General features: G+C 42.2%; 1 protein-coding gene across 1 annotated transcript in view; it reads left to right on the forward strand.

Annotated features, from left to right (window-relative positions):
• VPS13B (vacuolar protein sorting 13 homolog B) overlaps window positions 1-22,983 on the forward strand; it is a 2,198,633-nt gene that overhangs the window by 1,390,672 nt on the left and 784,978 nt on the right. The window contains 1 exon segment of the mRNA XM_029587199.1: window positions 10,878-11,081. Within this exon segment, the coding sequence (XP_029443059.1) occupies window positions 10,878-11,081 (204 nt within the window).

Consider the following 22,983-nt stretch of genomic DNA (forward strand, 5'->3'; position numbering starts at 1 on the left):
AGAAACAATATCCAAGCATCTGAGCTGCAAGGAAGATGGGACAATGAAGAAGCTTTATGGGCCAACCTAAAAAAAGATGGGGCATCCATTTTTATTGGAGTGGTTTACAGGCCTCCAAACCAAAAGGAAGAGCTGGACAGAGATCTGGTTGAAGACATCCAAAAGATGGGAAAGAAGGGAGAAGTGGTGATCATTGGAGACTTTAATTTGCCGGATGTAGACTGGAGAATCCCATCTGCAGAATCTAACAATAGATGGATGCCCTGCAAGGAGCTTTGTTCAAATAAATGGTAATGGAACCCACAAGAGAGGGGGCTATACTCAATTTAGTGCTCACTAATGGAGATAATGTCTCTGATGTGATAATCAGTGATCATCATATGGTTTAGGTTAATATCACAAAAAGGATACAGAAAAAGAAGCACAAAGACCCAAGTTTTGCAGATCAAAAACACAGTCTTTGATGAAATGGGGAAGTACCTGGAGGAAGAACTAGTAGGCTGGGAGAACAAGAGAGATATAGAACAACAGTGGACCAAACTAAAAGGAGCAATTACCAAGGCAACTAATCTATATGTTAGAAAAGTAAAGAAAGCAAAGGAAAAATGAAACCTATCTGGTTCTCAAAGGAGGTGACTGACAAACTAAAGGCTAAAAGAACAGCGTTAAAGAAATATAAAAGATCCCAAAGGGAGGAGCACAAGGAAGAATATTTGGTAGAACTGAGGGAGACAAAGTAATCAAGACAGCAAAAAGTCAAGCAGAAGAAAGGATTGGTAAAGAGAGGTGACAAAACATTTTTCAGATACATCAGTGAAAGGAGAAAAGTCCAAAGTGGTATAGTGAAATTGAAAGATGAAAAGGATCAATGTGTGGAGAGAGACGAAGAAATGGCAGAAATATTAAACAAATACTTCAGTTCGGTGTTCACTAAAGAGGACCCTGGAGAAGGACCATCGCTAGTTAACAAGAAACTGGAGGAGAATGGAGTAGATGTAACTCAATTTACAGTAGAGAATGTATGGGAAGAGCTGGGGAAACTGAAAGTGGACAAAGCCATGGGGCCTAATGAGGTTCATCCCAGGATACTGAGGGAGCTCAGAGATGTGCTGGCGGGTCCGCTGTGTGACCAGTTCAATAGATCCTTAGAAACGGGAGTGGTGCCGAGTGATTGGAGAAGAGCGGTGGTGGTCCCGCTTCACAAGAGTGAGAACAGAGAAGAGGCTGGTAACTACAGACCGGTCTGCCTCACCTTGGTGGTGGGGGAAAGTAATGGAGTCACTGTTGAAGAAAGAATAGTGAACTATCTACAGTCGGAAGAATTGCTGGACCAGAGGCAGCATGGATTCACCAGGGAAAGATCCTGTCAGACAAATCTGATTGACTTTTTTGACTGTGTAACCAATGAATTGGATCAAGGAAGAGCGCTCAATCTACTTGGATTTCAGCAAGGCTTTTGATACGGTCCCGCACAAGAGACTGGTGAATAAAATGAGAAGCTTAGGAGTGAGTGCCGAGGTGGTGGCCTGGATTGCAAACTGGTTGACCGACAGAAAACAATGTGTGATAGTAAATGGAACTTACTCTGAAAAGAGAGCGGTGTTAAGTTGAGTGCCGCAGGGATCGGTGTTGGGACCGATCCTGTTCAATATCTTTGTGAGCGACATTGCAGACGGGATAGAAAGTAAGGTTTGTCTTTTTGCGGCTGACACTAAGATCTGCAACAGAGTGGACATGCCGGAAGGAGTAGAGAGAATGAGACGGGATTTAAGGAAGCTGGAAGAGTGGTGAAAGATATGGCAGCTGAGATTCAATGCCAAGAAGTGCAGAATCATGCATATGGGGTGTGGAAATCCGAAAGAACTGTATTAGATGGGGGGAGAAGGGCTGATATGTATGGAGCAGGAGAGAGACCTTGGGGTGATAGTCTCTAATGAACTAAAGTCGGCAAAACAATGTGACAAGGCGAAAGCTAAAGACAGAAGAATGCTGGGCTGCATAGAGAGAGGAATATCGAGTAAGAAAAGGGAAGTGATAATCCCCTTATACAGGTCCTTGGTGAGGCCTCACCTGGAGTACTGTGTTCAGTTCTGGAGACCGTATCTCCAAAGGGACAGAGGCAGGATGGAGGTGGACCAGAGAAGGGCGACCAAAAAGGTGGAGGGTCTTCATTGAATGACTTATGAGGTGAGATTGAAGAATCTAAATATGTACACCTGGAGGAAAGGAGGAGCAGGGGTGATATGATTCAAACTTTCAGATACTTGAAAGGTTTTAATGATCCAAAGACAACAACAAACCTTTTCCGTTGCAAAAAAATCAGCAGAATCAGGGGTCACAATTTAAAACTCCAGGGAGGAAGACTCAGAACCAATGTCAGGAAGTATTTCTTCATGGAGAGGGTGTTGAATGCCTGGAACGCCCTTCTGGAGGAAGTGAATAAGACCAAAACTGTGAAGGATTTTAAAAGGGCGTGGGATAAACACTGTGGATTCATAAAGTCTAGAGTATGTGAATGAAGAGAAGAGGCACGGGGGGTGGCTTGCTTGCGGGAATGACGGCTACTACCTGGAGATTAATATCCTTATTCAATAAACATACACACAGTTAATGTGACTCCAACATTGCTCTATGCTTCAACGGCAAGAGGAAATGTGGAAAAAAGGATTTGCATCCACAAAAAAGCAGGGGAGTAGCTTGCTTGTTACAGCAGTTACTACCCTAAACCAAATAAGCCTGATACTTCACTTTCAATGCATATCGAGCATAGCTCTCTGCTTCAACGGCAGGGAGAATGAAGAAAAGATTATTTATATTCAGACAACAACCAACAAGGAATGAATTACATAGTCTGGGTAAACAAATAAGCATGGGTGTAGCTTGCTTGTTATGGCGGTTACTACCCTGAATAAATTAAGCCTGATACTTCACTTGGAATACATATCCAGCACAGCTCACTGCTTCAACGGCAGGGGGGAATGAAGTAAAGAGGATTTATATTCAGACAACCAACAAGGACTGAATTGCACAGGCAGGGTAAACAAGCGTGGGAGTAGCTTGCTTATTACGGCGGTTACTACCCCAAAACAATTAGCTAGATACATCACTTAGAATGCAGCTCCAGCACTGCTGTCTGCATCGATGGTGGGGGTGGAAGGGAATTGGAACCAAAAAGTTACAAATAAGGGCCCTGACCTCAGCGGTCAGAGTAACAGTTAAGTATGAAAACAAATAACTGTGAAAGCTTGCTGGGCAGACTGGATGGGCTGTTTGGTCTTCTTCTGCCGTCACTTCTATGTTTCTATGTTTCTGTCGTCTCCTCAAGCTGTAGCCATTTCCAGCCTACTTTTAATTATTAGTAAAAGCTTTGTGGACTCTCCCCAGGTTGAAGGATGCCCCACCGAAACTGTTGCTGGCACACTTCTGGTGTACACTTAGCTCTCTCAAGAATAGCAGCTTTAAATTGTGCAAGCTAGCCCTTCCATCAAGGTTTGCAGTTTGAAAGGCAGCCTGGCTGCTGCTTTTCAGTAGATTCCCAAGGGATGTAATCTACATAGACTCTGGCCATTCTGACAGCCAGGCAGTGCGCTTAAAATTGACTAAAAAGCAATCTGGATCCTTGCTTGGAGCCATCTTAAATACGTTGGAAATAGTGGGGTAGGTCATACATTAGCAACTTGTACAGCTTATGCTAATTATGTAAACTATTCTTGTAGCACCTGCAGTTGGGCATAGTAGGTCTGTATAACCAATTGTAACTGTGAGGGCCTAGAGTAATTGCTCCATGCTGGCTTGAATATTTTTCCAGAAGTACCACTGCTTCACTAAAGTTATGGGGATAAGAAAAAGAAAATGTTCTCTTTTATCACCCCCCGCAAAAAAAAAACCTCTTTAACAGTAATTTTCAAACAGCCGTGCAGGCATTTATATAGGCGCGTATGTCGGCTTGCGCAAATGAATGCGGCCATTTTATAACATATGCGCGTATATGTTCATATGGTATAAAATAGGCAGTATGCACACAAATGCCGACCCCCCACCACATAAATTGTGGGATATTATTACTTACGTGTGTCAACGCAATTACAAATTTCCCCAGTCCGCTCCCAGTTCGCCCATGTAAAAGATAGGACTTTCTCAACCCCTAATTAACCCAGCCTCCCTTTTAGCCCCAACCCTTCAATCCTCGCTAACTAGCCTCATGGTTTGTTTTTTTTTATTATACTAGTTACATGCCATCCATAGCAGAAGTAAAGATATGTGGATAGGGATCCTGGCACACACTTGTGTGCGTAAATAATTCCATGCTGCTTTAATGCTAAAATCTGGGAACGCCTATCCCTCGCTCCTTTTTTCCCAAAATATTTTTGTATGCGTATTCACTCATTTTTCAAAATCCGCATTTTGCGCACCAGTCCGAGAGACGCGCATATATCCGGGCTTTGGCACGTGCCGAGCTCTTAAAATTTACCCCTTAGCTTGTCCGGCTCTGTCTCATTAGGCTTTCCTATCTGTACAGGCAGGGCTAGCTCCCTTAGCCTGTTGTACTTAACTCCCAGCTGCCACTGCAGCGAGGCCCCTCCCCCCAAAAAGGAGTTCCCTTTTTTTTCCTTTAGCATGAGTTTCCTGCCACCATATGTGATGCCATGTGAGTGGTCTTAAGCTGTAGAAGGGATTAGAGGACAGAACAGTCTAGACTCCAGCCTTTCTCCTCAGAAAACGCTTTATATGCAGTTGAGCAGAAATCTTGATTTATGCTGCTTACTTCAGTAGCATAAATCAAGACTTCCAACATTTACAGTCTCGCCAGGATATCTGCCTTCCACCTCAGGGCCTATTCCATTCTGGGCCTGCTCTCTTAGTCCTCTATTCAAGGAAATACCCGGGGACCAGGATTTCCTTCTGGACTTTGCCTTAATATGGACCAGACTACCGATACATAGATATTAGGGAAAAAGTGCAGGAGAGCTTCTCTGGCCAAGTCTAAAAGCAAAAGCACATTCAAGCAGCAGCATTGTATGAATTATCTCGAAGGCTACTCACCCTATAAAAATGTTGCTAGCAGTAATTTTAATATGGGTTTGACAGTTGCTTGCTTTTGATTTTTAGTATTACTACCCTTAACATAAGGCTTTGCGGTAACCGATATGGAGCAGCAGTTACCACCCTTAATAGAAACATGGGGGTAATCTGCTCGGAGCGGCAGTTACTACCATAAGAAGCTTGCTGGACAGACTGGATGAACCATTTGGTCTTTTTCTGCCGTCATTATTATGTTAGGATAAACATCTGATCTTGGTCTTTAAGGGGGTCATGATATAACCTCCTTTACAAGATGATATAGGAAATGTATGTGCAGTACAATTTAGAAAGTTCTGAAATTAGAAAACAAGTAGAGGTGAATATTAATTTATAATTTTTAAAATACATTTTCCCATGTAAATAAATGGTTTTTTTCTGATTTGTTTCAAGTTTACTGTAGTACTTTTTTTTCTTAGGGGAATTTTTTTTTTTTTTTTTTTTAAGTGATCTGAGCCCTATGGCTTTTTTTTTGTCTGGTCATTCCCTGGGGGTTTGAGGCTCTTAGGAGTTATCAACATGAATATCTCAAGCTCCCTGCTCCCCACCTTCCCCCACCTAGCTTTCAGCAGAAGAGCTAAGGCTGAGCAGTTTTCTTTTTCCTGGAAGGGCCTTAGGGACAGAGAGAGTAAACAGTAGCAGTGGCAAAGGTCACTAAGGAAAACAAAATCACTTAATTCAGGGAAGAAGCAAAATGAGCTGTTAAAGGAGTTATATAAGTCAGCTTCACTTATACACAGTGTGACTGCCTGGCTGCAATCTCTAGTGAGACACCAACTCAATGTATTACTTTTTAATTCAACAACAATATTTCACTATTAAATGTTTACCACTGTTAAAGATTTATCATGCATAGAAAATGTGAGATCGATCATTCTTTTCTTTTTTTCATGCAATACTCAAGGGCATATTTATGATGCCTCCAGGGCAGAATTAGGTTTATTGCCAATCTAGACTGCTACAAATTATACCACTTGCAATCCTCATTTTTGCCTCCACATGCATACATATACAGTACCCAGGGTGGTCTTCCCCTCCTTTAGTATGAATTTCCTGTTTGAGCAGGAAGCCCGTGCAAGAGAAAAGGGAGTAGTCTCTGCAGGAACTGTAAGCCAAATTGTTGTTCTGTTAACAGCCGTCTTTTAGGTCCCCACAGCAGAGACCCTCCTTTAATAAAGCTCTGCACTTAGACAGAGGAAAGTGGAGCAGACACTGGTGTTTGAAGACCCCTGGCAGTGGGGAGTGGCATTCAGGGAATCACTAGCAAAAATTGACAGGGGAGGGAGCTGCTAGAGTTGGGCTTTAGTTTTTAAATGCTGTTTGTCTATCATGTGGGGGACTTGTTTCTAGATCCTTCTTCAATGGTGCCATGGACACACTGGCCAATTTAATAATACCCCTAAGGCAGGGTAATGCAGGGGTCAGGAGCAGGCAGATCAGGTATGAGGTCTTCTGCTTGACCAACCATCTTCCCTCCGGGTTAAGCCCTCCGATGCTGGTGGCTGACTGGACATATGGAGGGCAGTGCACGGAGTCAGGGACAAAACACTGGGACTGGTAGGCAGTGAGATGCAAGCGACAAGAGGGTGCCCTGGCTATACTGAACACAAACTGGGTGTGCGTCGACAAGACAGGGATGGACACGTAAGCACAGGAGAGCATAGGTCCACAGATAAATAAGGACTAGAAAATGCAGGAACAACAGCAGATGGCGTAAGGGAAGCTCACGGACAAGGGGCCACTGGTAGGCTAAGACAGGACAGGGGCACAGCTAAGAACACGGGGGCAAGGAAGGCCATTGGAAGGCCCAACCCAGGATAAGGGCAAGCTAGAAACACACTGGTGAGAAAGGCCACTCAAGAGCCTAACACAGGACAAGGGAACACAGAGGCAAGGAACACACAGACAGGAAGGCCACTTGGGGGCCCAAACACAGGATGAGGGTAAGCTGGAAAAACACTGACAAGAAAGGCCACTGGGAGGCCTAAAAAGAGCAACAACAAGGCAAGGAAGGCCACCAGGATGCCTAAACAGAACAAGAACAAGGCAAGGTATATACATTAGGGATGTGAATCGTTTTTCAACGATTAAAATTATCGTCTGATAATTTTAAAATCGTCTTAAATCGTTAAAGAAAACGATACAATAGGAATTCTAACGATTTATCATTAAAAAATCGTTAATCGGGTTAGTGCGCACTAACCGGGAGTTAGTGCGCACTAACAGAAAATGATAAAAATTGACACTTTTCAGGTCAGTTAGGAATTAATATGTATTCCTATTGGCTGGCTGCCCTCTAATTTATTGATGTTACCAAGGTTCCCACTGAGGTGATGGTTGGGAGGATGGGAAATGGAAACGGTTGGTAGCTTGACAAAAAAAGTAATGTGATCAGTCAATGTGACTAGAACTTGTGCCTATCCCTGATACCGGGAGTGTTGTGATCTTCCTCCACACAGTTCCCTAACCCTGATACCGGGAGTGTTGTGATCTTCCTGCACGCAGTGCCCTAACCCTGATACCAGGGGTGTTGTGATCTTCCTGCACACAGTGCCCTAACCCTGATACCGGGAGTGTTGTGATCTTCCTGCACACAGTGCCCTATCCCTGATACCGGGGGTGTTGTGATCTTCCTGCACTGAGCAGGGATATGGCACTGCGTGCAGGAAGATCACAACACTCCCGGTATCAGGGTTAGGGCACTGTGTGCAGGAAGATCACAACACCCCTGGTATCAGGGTTAGGGCACTGCATGCAGGAAGATCACAACACTCCCAGTATCAGGGATATGGCACTGAGTGCAGGAAGATCACAACACCCCTGGTATCAGGGATAGGGCACTGTGTGCAGGAAGATCACAACACTCCCAGTATCAGGGATATGGCACTGAGTGCAGGAAGATCACAACACTCCCGGTATCAGGGTTAGGGCACTGTGTGCAGGAAGATCACAACACTCCCGGTATTAGGGATAGGGCACTGTGTGCAGGAAGATCACAACACTCCCGGTATCAGAGATATGGCACTGAGTGCAGGAAGATCACAACACCCCTGGTATCAGGGATAGGGCACTGCGTGCAGGAAGATCACAACACTCCCAGTATCAGGGATACGGCACTGCATGCAGGAAGATCACAACACTCCCGGTATCAGGGATAGGGCACAAGTTCTAGTCACATTGACTGATCACATTACTTTTTTTGTCAAGCTACCAACTGTTTCCATTTCCCATCCCCCATATATTGTCAGTGGGAACCTTGGTAACATGAATAAATAAGAGGGCAGCCAATAGGAATACATATTCATTCCTAAACTGACCTTAACTGACCTGAAAAGTGTCAAATTGTATCATTTTCTGCTGGTGCGCACTAACAATGGTTAGTGCGCTCTAACAATGGTTAGTGCACGCTAACTTCCTGTTAGCGCGCACTAACTCCCGTTAGTGCGCACTAATCGGAAAAACCAATTTTTTAACTAAAAAATCGTGCCAAACACTATTTTCTTCTCCTGCCTGACGATTTCGATCGTTAAGACGATCGGGCACACGATTCACATCCCTAATATACATAGATAAGGTACAAGAACAAGGATTCCAGGCAAAGAATAAATTTGACAAGTTGCCAAAGGGAAAGAAGAGACTCCATGCTGAGGCAGGGAGGAACCTGTGAGGAAGGGCTTTATAGAGCTGGTTTTGCTACATCATGTGGCCTTGAAGGCGGAGGCTAGAGCAGGTCCAAGCACAGAGGGCCACCTATGAGCCAGCCTTGTTACAAATGGTTGTGATTCCATATAGATGTTCCAGACGTTTTACATTGAGACCCATATATAAAAGTATTAATTTTACTAATGTTAATTGTAGCCAACCTATGACTTATTAAAATGTTTAGAGAGCCATGGGTTTTATATATTTTTTATTAAAACACTTTTATATTGCTTTATCTACAATTCTAAAACATCAATAAATATAACACACAAAATATAACATATAATATAAAAAAACAAAAAATAAAAAGAGAAGTCAAAAAGCCACACTGATAAAATTCATGTAAAACAATATAAAAATTCATGTAAAATAATATAATACACACAAAATATTAATCTATAGCACTGAGCAGCCAAAAGAAAAAAGCATCCTGTAATGAGGCAAGCTGAGTAAAACACTTAAGTTTTTAAATATTTCTTAAAGGTCTTAAACATAACTGTTTACATAACGAATCAGGCAAATTATTTCATAAAAGTATGGCCTGCCACTGCAAATAATCTTTCTCACGACTCAGCAAGCCTGCCAAAATGCACTGAAGGGATGTCTAGTATAGATTGGCCAGCAGAACGCATGTTGCTTTGCAGTCTATAGATTTTTAATAAAGCGCTAATACAGCACTGTGCTTCATGGTTCAAGGATTTACTGAAGTCAAAGTAAATACAATTTTAAAGAAATGTCATTATGAAAATGCCATTATGAAAATGTTGATGTATAAAAGCCTTCCAAGGTTGGTTACAGCTTATTTCCTTTGCTGAATTTGTTGAAAAATGTGAAATAGAAATGGATATTGAAGAACTTGTCATTTGTATTCCCTAAACAGTCCTGACATTTCCTTTAATTACGTGAATAGGTTTACTACCAAAACTCCATGTCACAGGAATAATTGTGCACAAGGTATTGTCTGTTCCGTGATTCTTTATTTATGATATTAAGACCTTTCCCTGGTCTACCTGGCTAATAACTGTCTATGGACTTTTCCTTCAGGAACTTGTCCAGTCCTTTTTTGAACCCCACTATGTTAGTTGCCTTAACCATGTCCGCTGGCAACAGACTCCATAGCTTGATTGTGCGCTGAGTGAAAAAATACTTCCTATGAAGTATTCCTGTCAAGTTGGTTGCATGTTTCTTGGAGTGTCCCCTTAGTCCTAGTGTTCTTTGAAATAGTAAATAACCTTTCCCTATGTACCCATTAGTTACCACAACCCAGGGTTCATACTGTAGCTAGGAAGAAAAGTTATGCATGATTACACACATTCTCAGAATGTTTAAAAGCCACATTTGGTGTGTCTTCTGGCTGCGAGCACTAAGAGTAGAGCCCAGGAGCCAATCTGGATCTGAGCATCAGGCAGTGGTGATTTTTCCATGGCACACCAGGGCGCCATTGCACACTGATTGGGAAACACTGGTTTAGAACAGTGAACTTCTAGTCCATAGAAATCTTGGAACATGTATTTGGGTCTCCTTTCTGGGACTGATATGCTGGATGACCCTGTGTAGATGGTTTTATCTACTTGCTCGTCGTGATTAGTAACATAATTGCTCTTTCTCCTGTATGTCCTTTGGGAAATTTGATGAAAATCCCATGCCAAAAGAATGCTGCCAGGTTATCTATCCCAAAGGTGGCTGCAAACGTTTCATACATATTTAGTTGTAAAATACATTTGTATTCCTTTTTTGGATAAAAAGTGCTATATAAATTATTATTGTTTGTTATTATGTACTGATTGGCTAAAGCTTGAAACTCTGGGTTAGATTACACATTTTTAACAATTATATTGATCCTGGAGAAAACTGAACTCTTATAAAGGGCCATCAAAAAAGATGTTGTAGTACAAATGCTTTTGAGACCTCACAGACCTCTTCTTCAGCTGTATACCTATAGGAAAAATGCTTTGTATACTGAATCCTTGCACATTATTTCATAAACTGCCATGTTTGACTTTTAATAAACAATGTATTATATGATTTTTTATAGAAAGATCATTGGGAGTGTGTTGTTAGATTTACTTTATTTTTATTTTTTTCAATTATCACAGGAGAGCTTTAAACTTGGGAATACTTCGAGACCCTGGGTCTGAGGTTGAAGACAGGCAATACCAAATAGACCTGCAGTCAATCAACATAGGTACTGCCCAGTGGGACCAGCTGAAACCAGAGAAGGAAAGTAGTAAAGGAGGGGTACTGACGGAAAATGAAAGAAACTCCCAAAATCCAGCCTTAGAATGGAACATGGCTAGCAGGTAGGAATCCAGGAAAAACCTGAAACAGCTTTCCTGTGGAATTTCATGAAAAAATTGCTTTGCTTTTTGTACTTACTTTCTTCAGTATCCCCATTTTAAAAGCAAACGGTTGTTTCATAGAAAGCTGTTGTATTCCTATAAACTTTGTGTCTTTATTTTAAACCATCATCTCATAGTACCTCAAATGCTAGATGTCTGTGTGCTGCAAATTAAATTATACTGCCTTCTCTGATCCAAGTAGTGCAGAGTTTTAAAAGCCATATTGGTATTAGCGAAAACAGGTTTCTTTGCAGGTTATGATGCATGCTATTGGACCAACCTAAAAGCTATTGTGATAGTCAGTAAACTGACGCAATTATTTTAACTGTTTTACTTTACTATGGTATTTTGTCATATATCCAAAGCTGATATTTCCTAGCGTATATACAGATGGACTCAGGACTCCAGTGGTTTATGCTCCCCTGCCAGCAGATGGAGACTGAGCAAGCTGACGTCATAGTATATATACTCCTGCAGTGACACCAGCTTGCCAGTATTCTCCGTCTCCAGCAGATGGTGGATGTGCATCTCCCTACAGGTATTGCTTCAGATTTTGGAAGGAGAATTTAACATAGAAAAGCCCCTCTCTCCTGCAGTGAGACCAAATGGTCCTTCCTCCAGTTGAGAATTCCTGAAGTGATTTCCGTGGTCCTTTAGATATGTGTCTTGGTCCCGGCGTGGACTTAGGTGATTGTACAGTTTAAAGGTAGTACGTGCAGGAGGCCAAGCACAGCAGAGATGGCACATGCCCTCTCACCCCGCAGCCGGAGACCGTCTCTGTATTCAACCAGTAAGAGCTGAGCTCGGGTAAGTTTAAAAAATTAAAAAAAAGTTTGCAAGATAGGACAGTATAGAAAGGTTTACAGGATTTCCTCCGGACTCTGTGCTCGGCACGCTGTTCTGACGTTGGTTTCCGCTAATGTGGGAGTTAGGAGAACTGGGCAGCCTGGCGGGTTGAGCGGCACTAGTGGGCTAGGCCCTGCAGTTAGGCTTTTTGCCTGTGCTGCATGATAGGCCGCAGCGGCGTTTTCGCACACTTCTGTGCATGCCTTACTGCCCTCTACAGGACGTCTTTGTGCTTAGTGGGCTCAGCTTTAGGTGCGTTTTTTGCACGCACAAATTTCTAAGCACTGGTAGTGCACCCAGGCCTTGACGCACAGTTTGTGCATTTGTTTTTTTTTCTGGCACTTTTGGGTCGCCTAGGTTTTGTGTGCATAAATTTTGTGCGCTTGAAATTTTTTCAGCGCGAGCAGACTGGATGCACATTCTCTGTTGCCTGTGTACTATACTGATTCTGCTGGTGAGCAAAAAACCTAAACATCTTTCATATTCGGGCATCTCAACTTGATGTATCCTCTAACCTGTGTCAATGCTGTTTAGAGGCTCTGGGAGAGTAGAGTTGGCTTCCTCTGATTTTGCTAAGTCTGGATCCTCCCAGCCTGATCATGGTCTGGTTAGTGATCTGTGTGGACGTATGCCAGATCTTTGAACTTCCTTGACTGGTTCCTCCACAGGGGATGGCAGTTCAGTGGGCCCCACTCCAGTCTCAGCTTGGATCCAGCTGCTTTTTCTTGGGTGGAGATTTTTCATGGTTTGCAATCCTTTCTTCAGGAGCAGACCTCAGCTTTGCCCACTCCTGTCAGGTCAGACTCTCAGCCGGTGGCCCCTCCCTCATCTGGTCCTATGTTTAGGCCCCGGAGCATGCCTCAGTTTGCTCTGGGTAATCCCAACAGGAACCGGGATGGCACTGATGATGAGGCAGATCCTGATTCCCTGGAAGATGGGGAAATTCCTCAGGTATTGAAACCGTATCGGACCATATTGCTCTTCTTTCATAGAGCTTGAATTGCTGGCCCTGGTTTCCCAGACCTTGAAGATGCTGGGTGCTCCTGGTTCAGATTCCATATCTGAATCGAAGAAGAATCCGATAATCCGATTTTGGTTTCCTTGCATAAAGCCTCTTGTTTTTTTCCTGTTATGAACGCCATTCAGGAATTGATTGATCTTGAATGGGGAGCCCCAGAGGCATGTTTCAAAGGGGATCGGACATTGGAAGGTCTGTACCCCATGGATTCAGCAATGAGGGAATGTTTACATTATCCCAAAGTAGATGCACTGGTCTGTGCCTCCTCTAAGTTGACGACTATCCCCGTGGAGGGAGGAGCAGCCCTGAAGAATGTGCATAATAGGAGGATTGATGCTATCCTTAAGCAAACCTTTGAAGCAGTGGTGATGACTTTACAGATAGCTTATTGTTGTGCCCTAGTAGCATGATCTTGTCTGCTTCTTTCTCAGGAAGTTGATGATTCTGGAGTGAATTACAGAGCAGTTATGGGACCTGCTGCCACGATTTTAGCTTATGTGGACTGTGATTTGGTCCGTACCTTGGCCAGAGGAGTGGCTTTGATGGTAGTGGCTAGGCGTCAATTATGGTTGTGACATTGGCCAGCTGATGCAGCCTCCAAAATGTCTTTTAAAGGCTCAGTCTTGTTTGGAAGCAGGTTGGAGAAATTGGCCAGTAAGTGGGGTGAATCTCTGGTCCCTCGGTTGCCGGAGGATAAGAGACAGATGCACCGCCCATCTAGTATGATGAGTCATCTCCGGGGTGACAAACGTTTTCGGCCCTACAGAGGGTCGACCTTTCAGAGGACTCAGCCTTTCGGTAGGTCTCAGTCCTTTCATCCCAGACAGCCCAAGAAAGGAGCAGGCTCAGGAGGTGGATCTACCTGAGCTTCCAAATGAAGGTTTGCCAACCCACCTTCAAGAACAAGAGAGAAGGGGACTCCTCTCTCTCTCTTTCATCAGAGGTGGGTCGAGATCATATCGGATCAGTGGGACCTGGAGGTGATACAAGATGGATCTGCACTTGAATTTTGCAGTATTCCTCGGGACATGTTCATGGTGTCTCCTTGCCACTCCCCACAGAAGAAGCAAGCAGTAGAATCTACGCTTCTAAAGCTCCTCTGGTTGAGGGCTGTGGTTCCAGTGCCTACTTTTCAAGAAAATATAGGGTGATATTCCATTTATTTTGTCCCAAAAAGGAGGGCTCCTTTTGTCCCATCCTGGATTTCAAGTGTCAACCGTCATTTGAGGGTGACTCATTTTTGCAAGGAAACCTTACGCTCAGTGATAATAGCTGTGCAGTCGGGAGAATTTCTGACCTCCCTGGATCTTTCCAAGGCCTACCTTCATATTCCCATCCATTTGGAGCTCCAACATTTTCTGCGCTTGGTGGTGCTGTGGCGCCATTATCAGTTTCAGGCACTGTCTTTTGGTCTAGTCACTGCTCCCAGAATGTTTTCTAAGGTCATGGTGATAGTAGCAGCAGCAGCATTGAGAAGAGAAGGGATCCTGGTACACCCGTATTTGGATGACTGGCTGATTTGAGCCAAGTCTCAGCTGCTCTGCCTGGGCTCAGTTCTTTTGATCAATATGCCCCACTCTGGCAGGAAAAGAAGAGTCAGAGAGTGTGAATTACCTTCTTCATCTCCTTCCCTGGTTGTTCTGGGCCCGATGGATACTCATCTGCGCCGTGGAGGATTTGCTCTGGGAGTTGGCTCGCTGGAGGTGGACCGGGAAGCAGTTGATCCCAGTCCCCTCCCTGAGCTGTCCATCTCTCTATCCCCAAAGGAATGATCCACCCCCTCAAACCCCGCGGAGGCTTGTGTGCTTTGATGGTGTCAGCTGGAGATGCCAAAGACGCCATGGCTCCAATTGTTATCGCTGATTCAGTGAACTCCATTGTAGAGCGGACCAAGGATCCTGGGATGGTAGGGGACTCATCTGACAACACTGCTGCTAGACATAATGGAGATTCAGATACTACGGCTTTTGTTTTCCAATCTGTGGAATTGGTAAGGCCTTCAACAATAACTATTGAATCTCTTTGAGATGCCATCCAGATAATAATAACATTGCCTGTCAGATTAATCCTTTGGTTAATTCCTTGAGCCATTTTGATAGCCATTTGAAATCTTTGGAATCTGAAGTGGCTGTTATTAAATTGAATAATGACTCTTGCAAAAAAGATCTGAGAAATGTGACCGAATTGCAACAACATATTATTAAGGAAAATCAATGGTTTTCTTCACGGCTGGAACATCTTGAAAACCAAATTCAGGGGAAAAATCTCCGCTTAATTAATTTTCCCAAAGATCCAACAGTAGCCCCTAAAGAAATGTAAAAGAAATATTTGCTAGCTATTTTGAAGATACCTGAAAATCGTTTCCACTTATCTCACGTATCTATTATATACCATCCCTTAAAAAAAGCGCTGTTGATTCTAACGATATGTTAGTCCTTTCTCTTTTTGTTAAGTCACCTTTGGATGTCACCGCTTTATTGGATACCAAATGTAAATAATCTTTTACAAGATCTAAGCGACTTTGAATCCCAAGAACATCATTGGAAGAACAACTTGTCATCCCCTCTCAGAATGGCTTTACAATCATTGGAGAAGAGTGAACAACTTACTATAAAACCGGCAGATAAAGGTGGGGGAGTGGAGGTCCAAGATAGATCGGTGTATGAGGATGCACTGTTGCAACATTTGAATGACACTAAATTTTATCAAAAATTGTCCGTAGATCCCACTCAAACAATATCATCTATCTTGCAGAGCATTGTCGATTCAGCAATAGGCTTAACTGAGAAAGAAAAAAAATTTCTGATTGTAGAACATCCGAAGTTACCAGTAATATATTCTCTGCCAAAGATACATAAGGATTTGGTTAACCCCCCGATCCGCCCTATAGTATCTTTAAATGATTCGTTGTTGGAAGCTCCTGCCATACTAATTGATAAGATTTTACAGCCGTATATGATGCAAGCAGATTCTTACATTAAGGATACAATACATTTATTGCAAAAACTTCAGTCAACACATTTGGATGCATCTTGTAATTACTTGTTGGTTACATTAGATATTACCGCATTATATACCAACATACCTCAAACACAAGCTTTTGAGATGATTTCACAATGTCTAATGCAGCGAATAGACCATCATCGTATACCCACAAGCGTGATTTTACAATTGTAAGACATTGTTTTGCATCATAATTATTTCATGTTTAAATCTGACATTTTTCTACAGACTCACGGCATTCCTATGGATTCCCCATTGGCACCGACTACAGCAAACATCTATGTAATGAAATTTGAGGAGCATGTCATCTATAAAGCTACGTGGTGGCAGGAAATTGCTTTATGGGTTAGGTATATAGATGATATACTGATGGTATGGCGGGGTACGCAGCAACAACTTACATCATTTTTTGAGTGGTTAAATCAGCAAAATTCTCACTTAAAATTCACGATGCAGAGTTCATCATCTCGCATCGCATTCCTTGACGTTCAGATCTCTTTGGAAAACGGATCTTTTAGGACCACCATGTATCAGAAACCGACCGATTAAAAACAATTTGTTGAAATTCCACAGCCACCACCCCCACTCCTTTAAATGCGGGTTGCCTGCTAGCCAGTTTTTTCGTGCGAAACGCATTTGTTCCACCATGGATGACTTTGAATTACAAGCATCTTTACTCAGAAAAAGATTTTTGGAGCGAGGATATCCACAATCAGCGATTAAGAAAGCCTACAAACGGGCCAAATATTCAGATAGACAGAGTCTTCTGCAATATAAGCCTTCTAAACAAGATCCACAGCTTGTTTGCGTACTCAAACATTCAGTAGCCACTAATGCCATTTCTACATCAATACGCCGTCATTGGCATATATTGGCCCTACATGATATCTTTAAGGATACACCATTGATTGTTACTACTCGGGGTACTAACATCAGAGACAAGTTAGTACATGCACAATGTATAAAATCATCAGAGACATCATTCGAAGGACATAAGCGCTGTGGTCAGTGTCTTCATTGTATAAACAGCATTGATGGCCAAATGTGGCAAGAACCGAATACAGGCTATCGTGTCTATCGTAAATTCAATACTACTTGTAATTCTGATTACGTTGTGTATGCAATTATTTGTCCTTGCCCTTGCCCTTGTGTATATGTGGGCAGAACTATTCGCAAAGTGCGGATAAGACTCAATGAACACAAGTCAAAATTGAATACAGGCACGCTGGCAGCTCCTATAGTTACACATTGTGTACAGCAAGGTCATTCATTCAATGCATTGAAATGGACTGTGATTGATCATGTACCAATATCTTCGAGAGGTGGTGATCGTGAAAGGCTATTAAATAAACGTGAAGCTTTTTGGATCTTCACGCTTAAAACTCAGGCACCCGTGGGTCTGAATGAAGAGCTAGAATGGATTTCATTAATTTAGATTTATACGTCACGACGTGTCTCTTCATCCCTGAGATCAGAATGCAGCACCGTAACGGGCTTTAAATGAACATAGCACCGCAATGGTTTTGAAATGTATTCACTAACTACGTCATTACGTTACAGCAACGTGTGTAGTGATTGGTAGCTCAGTCATCTGTGCGTCCGGTTTAAAAGCAGAGAGGGTTAGTTGATAGCGTTTCAACAGCACTGAACGCATGGATGGCGTCTTTTTGAAAAAAGAATATATTCTTCACTGAAGACTTCTGGTTCACCGGCTATTATGAATACAGGATAACATCCCCTGAAGAAAGGTCTGTTCACGGACCAGAAACGTGGCTACGTCGGGTTTTCAACTACTATCAGATAAGTCGGGACTTTTAAAATATTTCACGAAGTCAGCTGTGTATGATATTTAAAAAGAAAAAAGAAAAAACAAAAATGAAAAATCACATTGAGGAATAGGATATAATTGTTTGAACTGGTTGCATACATTTTTTCAAACAAATCGGACGGTGGAGGTTTGGTTCATGATTATATATACAGAATTGAGTTCACCCTGGTTGGGGTTTTAAACTCATATATATGAAACCTGCCCTCCGTCTCTTAAAAAATTTTTTCAGCTTTAAGCAGTGAGGCTGGGTTGGGTCAAACATTAGATCCAACAACCTCCTGCATGAATATCATCTGTTGAATGACAAAGATTCACAGTTTGTGAGCTATTAAGTGTTTAAAGATCTTATTGAAAAACAATTCATAAAGGGGGTTTTTTGTATGTGGATTAGACCGCTCTATTGGAAACATCTCAGAAAGATTTGGTCAAGCTAGCTACTTTGATAGTTTCTTTTCTGATGGAATCAGATATAGATTGGATTCTTAAAATGTTTTTTTGCCATAGGATAGAGCTTTTTTTGAATATGAAGATACAAGTTTTTCCTGATTTCTCTAAGCAGACTCAGAAAAAGAAGAGGCAGTTTATTCTATTTAAACCTAAGGTTTTGGAGTTGGGAGCTTTTTTTATTTTAAAGTTCCCTTGTAAATGTATTATTAAATATCAAAATGCTCCTATATTTTCTTTCATCCATCTCAATTGTCTGCTATTTTGAGTAATAAAGTTTCCTCAGTATCTTCTTCTTCTGCTACCGGTATTATTTATTTATTTATTTATTTAACGTCTCTTCTATACCGATGTCCGTTCGCATATCGCATCGGTTCACAGATAACAAGAACTTTTGGGCGGAGCCCTTACAAAGAACAGATATATACAATTAACTTTGGGGCGTAGCCCTTAACAAAACCAGGGAGAACAATACACGGGATGGGAAGAAATATGATTGATTTACAGACTATAAACTATATATATATATATATATATATATATATATAAATAACTATAAACATAAAAGTTCCGTCAGTTCAATGTACCAAACTCAGAGACGTATGTCTAGTTAGGGCGTTTGTCAGCATGTAGTTCATTCATTATATAGACCTCTGATAAAGCCAGCTTTTCCTTATGTTCATGGTTTCTATTTAGAAATTTCTTAAAGTGGAGATATTGTTATCCCCCATTTTTTGAGGACTTTGATTGTGGTGTTTGTTTTTTTTTTTTTAATTTTCTTTTTTCATAAATGTATGTAATATGTTCAATTCACCACTTAATTTCTATTCAAGTGTATTGTCTTGAGTTATATTTGGAAATTTGCATAAATCATTTTTTTTTTTTTTAAGTGTGCAAATAACGGATATCTACCACATTTTACAGAAAAAATCACATAACACTGGATTTAACGTGGGATATAACAACACATTTTGATTTTGAGGTAGGGTGGAAAGGTTTTTAGCACATGACAACGATCATTATCATGGATCGCAGATAATATCACGTGTCCTCTCATGGACACACCTACACAGCCCTAATGAGTCAATAAAAACAACTTTTCTTACCTGCTTTCTTCCTAAAGCTACAATTTTAGGAGGACGTGTACTAGTAGTGGCATACTGGCTGCTTCAGGATGCTCAACAACGACTACTACTACAACAGGCAAGGGAGGTTCAAACACCTTCTAAGGAAGTACCTGCACTGGAGTCAGAGCTGCAAGTCCCACCGGTGGAACACCCTGGCACCCGTCAGGGCTTGCTACGCAGGAGACCACGCAAGTAGTACATCTTTCATCCCTGTACCACTTGCTGGGTATGCCAGAGGACCATGTGGTTATGATGTATCGCCTCAGCTCGCAAGCTATCATGGAATTATAGCAAAAACTCAGAGGGGCTCTGGATCCAGTCATAGAAAGGTCCCACGCTTTACCAAGCCTCAATAAACTATTGGGTGCCCTGCATTTTATGGCATCATTCCAAACAACAGTCAGGGTTGGCAGGGGAATGTCACGAATGATTTTTTTCCCGCTGTCTGGGCCAGGTTATAACATCTGTATGTAGCCGCATTAATCGTTACATAAGAATCCTTCATGAAAAACAGGACTCGCTGGATTTGAAGAGAGGATTTTATGCCATTGCCAACTTTCCAAATGTGGGAGCTATTGACTGCACTAATTTAGCCATCAACCTATCCTGTGGCAGGGAGGAGGTCTACCGGAACAGAAAGCTCTTCCACTCCATCAATGTGCAAGTGTTCTGTGATGCTCAACTGTGCATCCTCAATGTGTTTGTCAGGTACTCGGGAGCTGTGTATGGTTCTTGTATACTTAAGCAGTCTAGCCTGTTTGAACAATTTGAAGATAGCCTCTATGGTGACAGTTGACTGATAGGTAAGATTGGTGCTTGTTTCTATCTCCCTCTCCAGGTATGTGTTTACAGCAAATGGCAGTGACATATGGGGCTTTCAGGGATTTGACTGCATCAGGTGCATGACAAGTGGCTTGCACAGTTAGGTCAACAAACCACCGTGTCTGTTAATGTTAGGTATCCATACAAAGCATTTTCCGCTAAGGTCAGTGTGTGACAGAGTACTACAGACTTTCGACTTGTCAGCTTAAAACAAATGGCAGTTTAAATTCTCTCTCTTGGAGCTGTTGAATTATCACGTGTCTACCTAAATCTTTTTAAGTTCAGGATTCCATGCCAGGTGTGCCCCATTAGTGCACTGTCTGACAACAGCTAATGGTGCCCATATTAGTATCCTGTCTGCAGCACCTCTGCTCTGACAGCCACGATGTCAGCCACAGTTTGTTCCCCATCATAGGGGTAGACAGGTTCAGTGGAAGCTGTGGGATGTGCCATTGGGACCAGTCCTATTCAATGTGTCTTAATCTGACAAATGTATATCTCTGGTGGACATACTGCAGAACAGCCAGACATGAACAATCATACCATGAGGTTAATGTCTTTCTGCAATGATAAGTGGGAGCTGAGATATACAGCTTCAGTGTTATAGGAGTGCTAGAACTGAGTAGAAATCGCTTGCTTGTGAATGACATGTACACATTTTGTACACATCCCAGATGCATTTTTTATTAATAACAAAGTGCTATGGAGTACATATAGTGTTCCCGTAAAAGACAGCATGGACTTAAGGTTTCGAAATAGCTTTATATGGCTCACGTCAAGCTATAGCTTAGCTTCTAGTGACTTACAGCATGCTGTGGCAGAGAAATAAAATCACAGGGGTTTGACTGATGCAGCCGTTCTCTTTTTGCCACAGAAGATTTGGATATGGGTGCAGGACCTGGCTTCTCACACCCATCGCTAATCCAATCATGCCAACAGTGATGAGGTACAACGAGACCTTATCCTCTACCCATTTCATCATTGAAAGCACCTTTGGAATTCTCAAAAGTAGATTTTGCTGTTTGGACAAAACAGAGGGAGAGTTAATGTATGCCCTACCTAAGTAGCAGAGATAGTGCTTGTCTACTGTATATTTAATAATCTGGCTCTACATTATGGCATCCTATTAGATGTTGTTCAAGATCAACCTTATCCCCCAGTAGAAGCTGGGGAGACCACATGGACTGGCAGCCACTTCACAAAGTGATATACAATACTATTTTACGTTTTAATCATTATCTGGTCCTTACACTTGCATGGAAGAGAGCCCAGCAGAGTGGTTCTAGCTGGTCACATCAGTATCTTACTTTTTTTCATTGGTCCTCTGACTGGGTCACAGTTTAACAGAAAACACTTCAGGAACATTGTGATCCTAGAGAAATAGGTGCAGTTGACAGTAGAAGACAAAGAAGACACCAAATAAATCTTAACAACAAAGAGATGTGGCTGTCCTAATGTATTCACAGTGATTATTGGTTAGAAAGAGTCACATCTCACCATAGGATTCATGTAGGACTGCCAACACAGTGTGCATAACTTGGCATAACTTGTGCCTTCGTGCTAGCCTCAACTAAGCCTTTGACCCCGTCCTAAACCTTACATGTTGGCAAGATAATTGCATAGGTATGATGGAACTCGCAGCAGGGACCTTGTCATGGAGCCAAGTGCTGTATAAGTTAAATATTTTACAAGTAGCTCAGCTGCTTAAAGGCACAGCCTGAAGCTACAAGTTGACAGCTACAATCATCACACACACTACATGTTACAGCCAGATTCCCTAGCTGATATCGATGTTCATCTGAATATATCTACATGTACTTTGGATGCATAGTCTCACATGGGCCAGCAAAGATACAGATGTCATCACTGCTTCATCAGTTTCTAAGGCAGTGCTAACATCAGTGCTCACATAGCAGGCCTTCACTTAGAGCCTTTTGGGAAGCACATGTTCAGTATTTTGGCAATCCCAAACTTCTCACAAGTCATTGCAAGCTAGCATATCTCATAGGGGTTGCACACAACCATGCAAAACTGGGAACTGCTACACCTATATAAGCAGTTAACTCTCATGTACAGATGGTGAGAGCCTTGGCCCTTGGTTTGTCATGTTGGTTATGTTAGCTGCACAGGGAGGCTATTGAAGAATGCTGATCTGACTGTCAAAAGGTTGGTTTGGAAATATGATGGTGTCATGCCTTCACATGGTGCTGAAAGTAACCTCTGAAATGTAGAGGTCCTACTTTATTGAGTAATGACAATAACAGCACATACATGTGACAGAACTAAAGGTTCACTTCATTAAACCCAAGACATAGCTGGTTAGAAGCTATTAACCTACCCTGACATGTTAAGGTGGCCATTGGGAATTATTGAGATGTCAGGGTGCAGCAAGGATGTTTGCCTGTCTAGCTCAGGGCTAGTCATATTGTCTTACTTTATGTAGTACATAGAAAATTTGCAGAGTAGTTTGTTCTGATTGTTAGTAGCAGTTATAGTCTTATCCTATATGTGGCCACCCTTAAAACATATAGCCTAAGAACTCCAGGGGAGACATGCTATCAGAATGGTCATTTTCCAAGCAGAAGTGCCACCTTCAAGTCTTTTCAAGTTCGAGGCCTTTGATTGTCTGCATGGCTGCTATAAATTGTGGACAACATAGCAAAGTTGCTGTCTTAAAGGATGGGTCTCCAGTAATGGTTGTTGTGGATTCAGAGACCAAGGCAAATGTGCTGATAGGCTCTCAGTCATCAACTCTGTTTAGCATTAAGGCAAGAG

This window comes from Rhinatrema bivittatum, chromosome 2 (genome assembly GCF_901001135.1).
Source record: "Rhinatrema bivittatum chromosome 2, aRhiBiv1.1, whole genome shotgun sequence".
NCBI lineage: Eukaryota > Metazoa > Chordata > Amphibia > Gymnophiona > Rhinatrematidae > Rhinatrema > Rhinatrema bivittatum.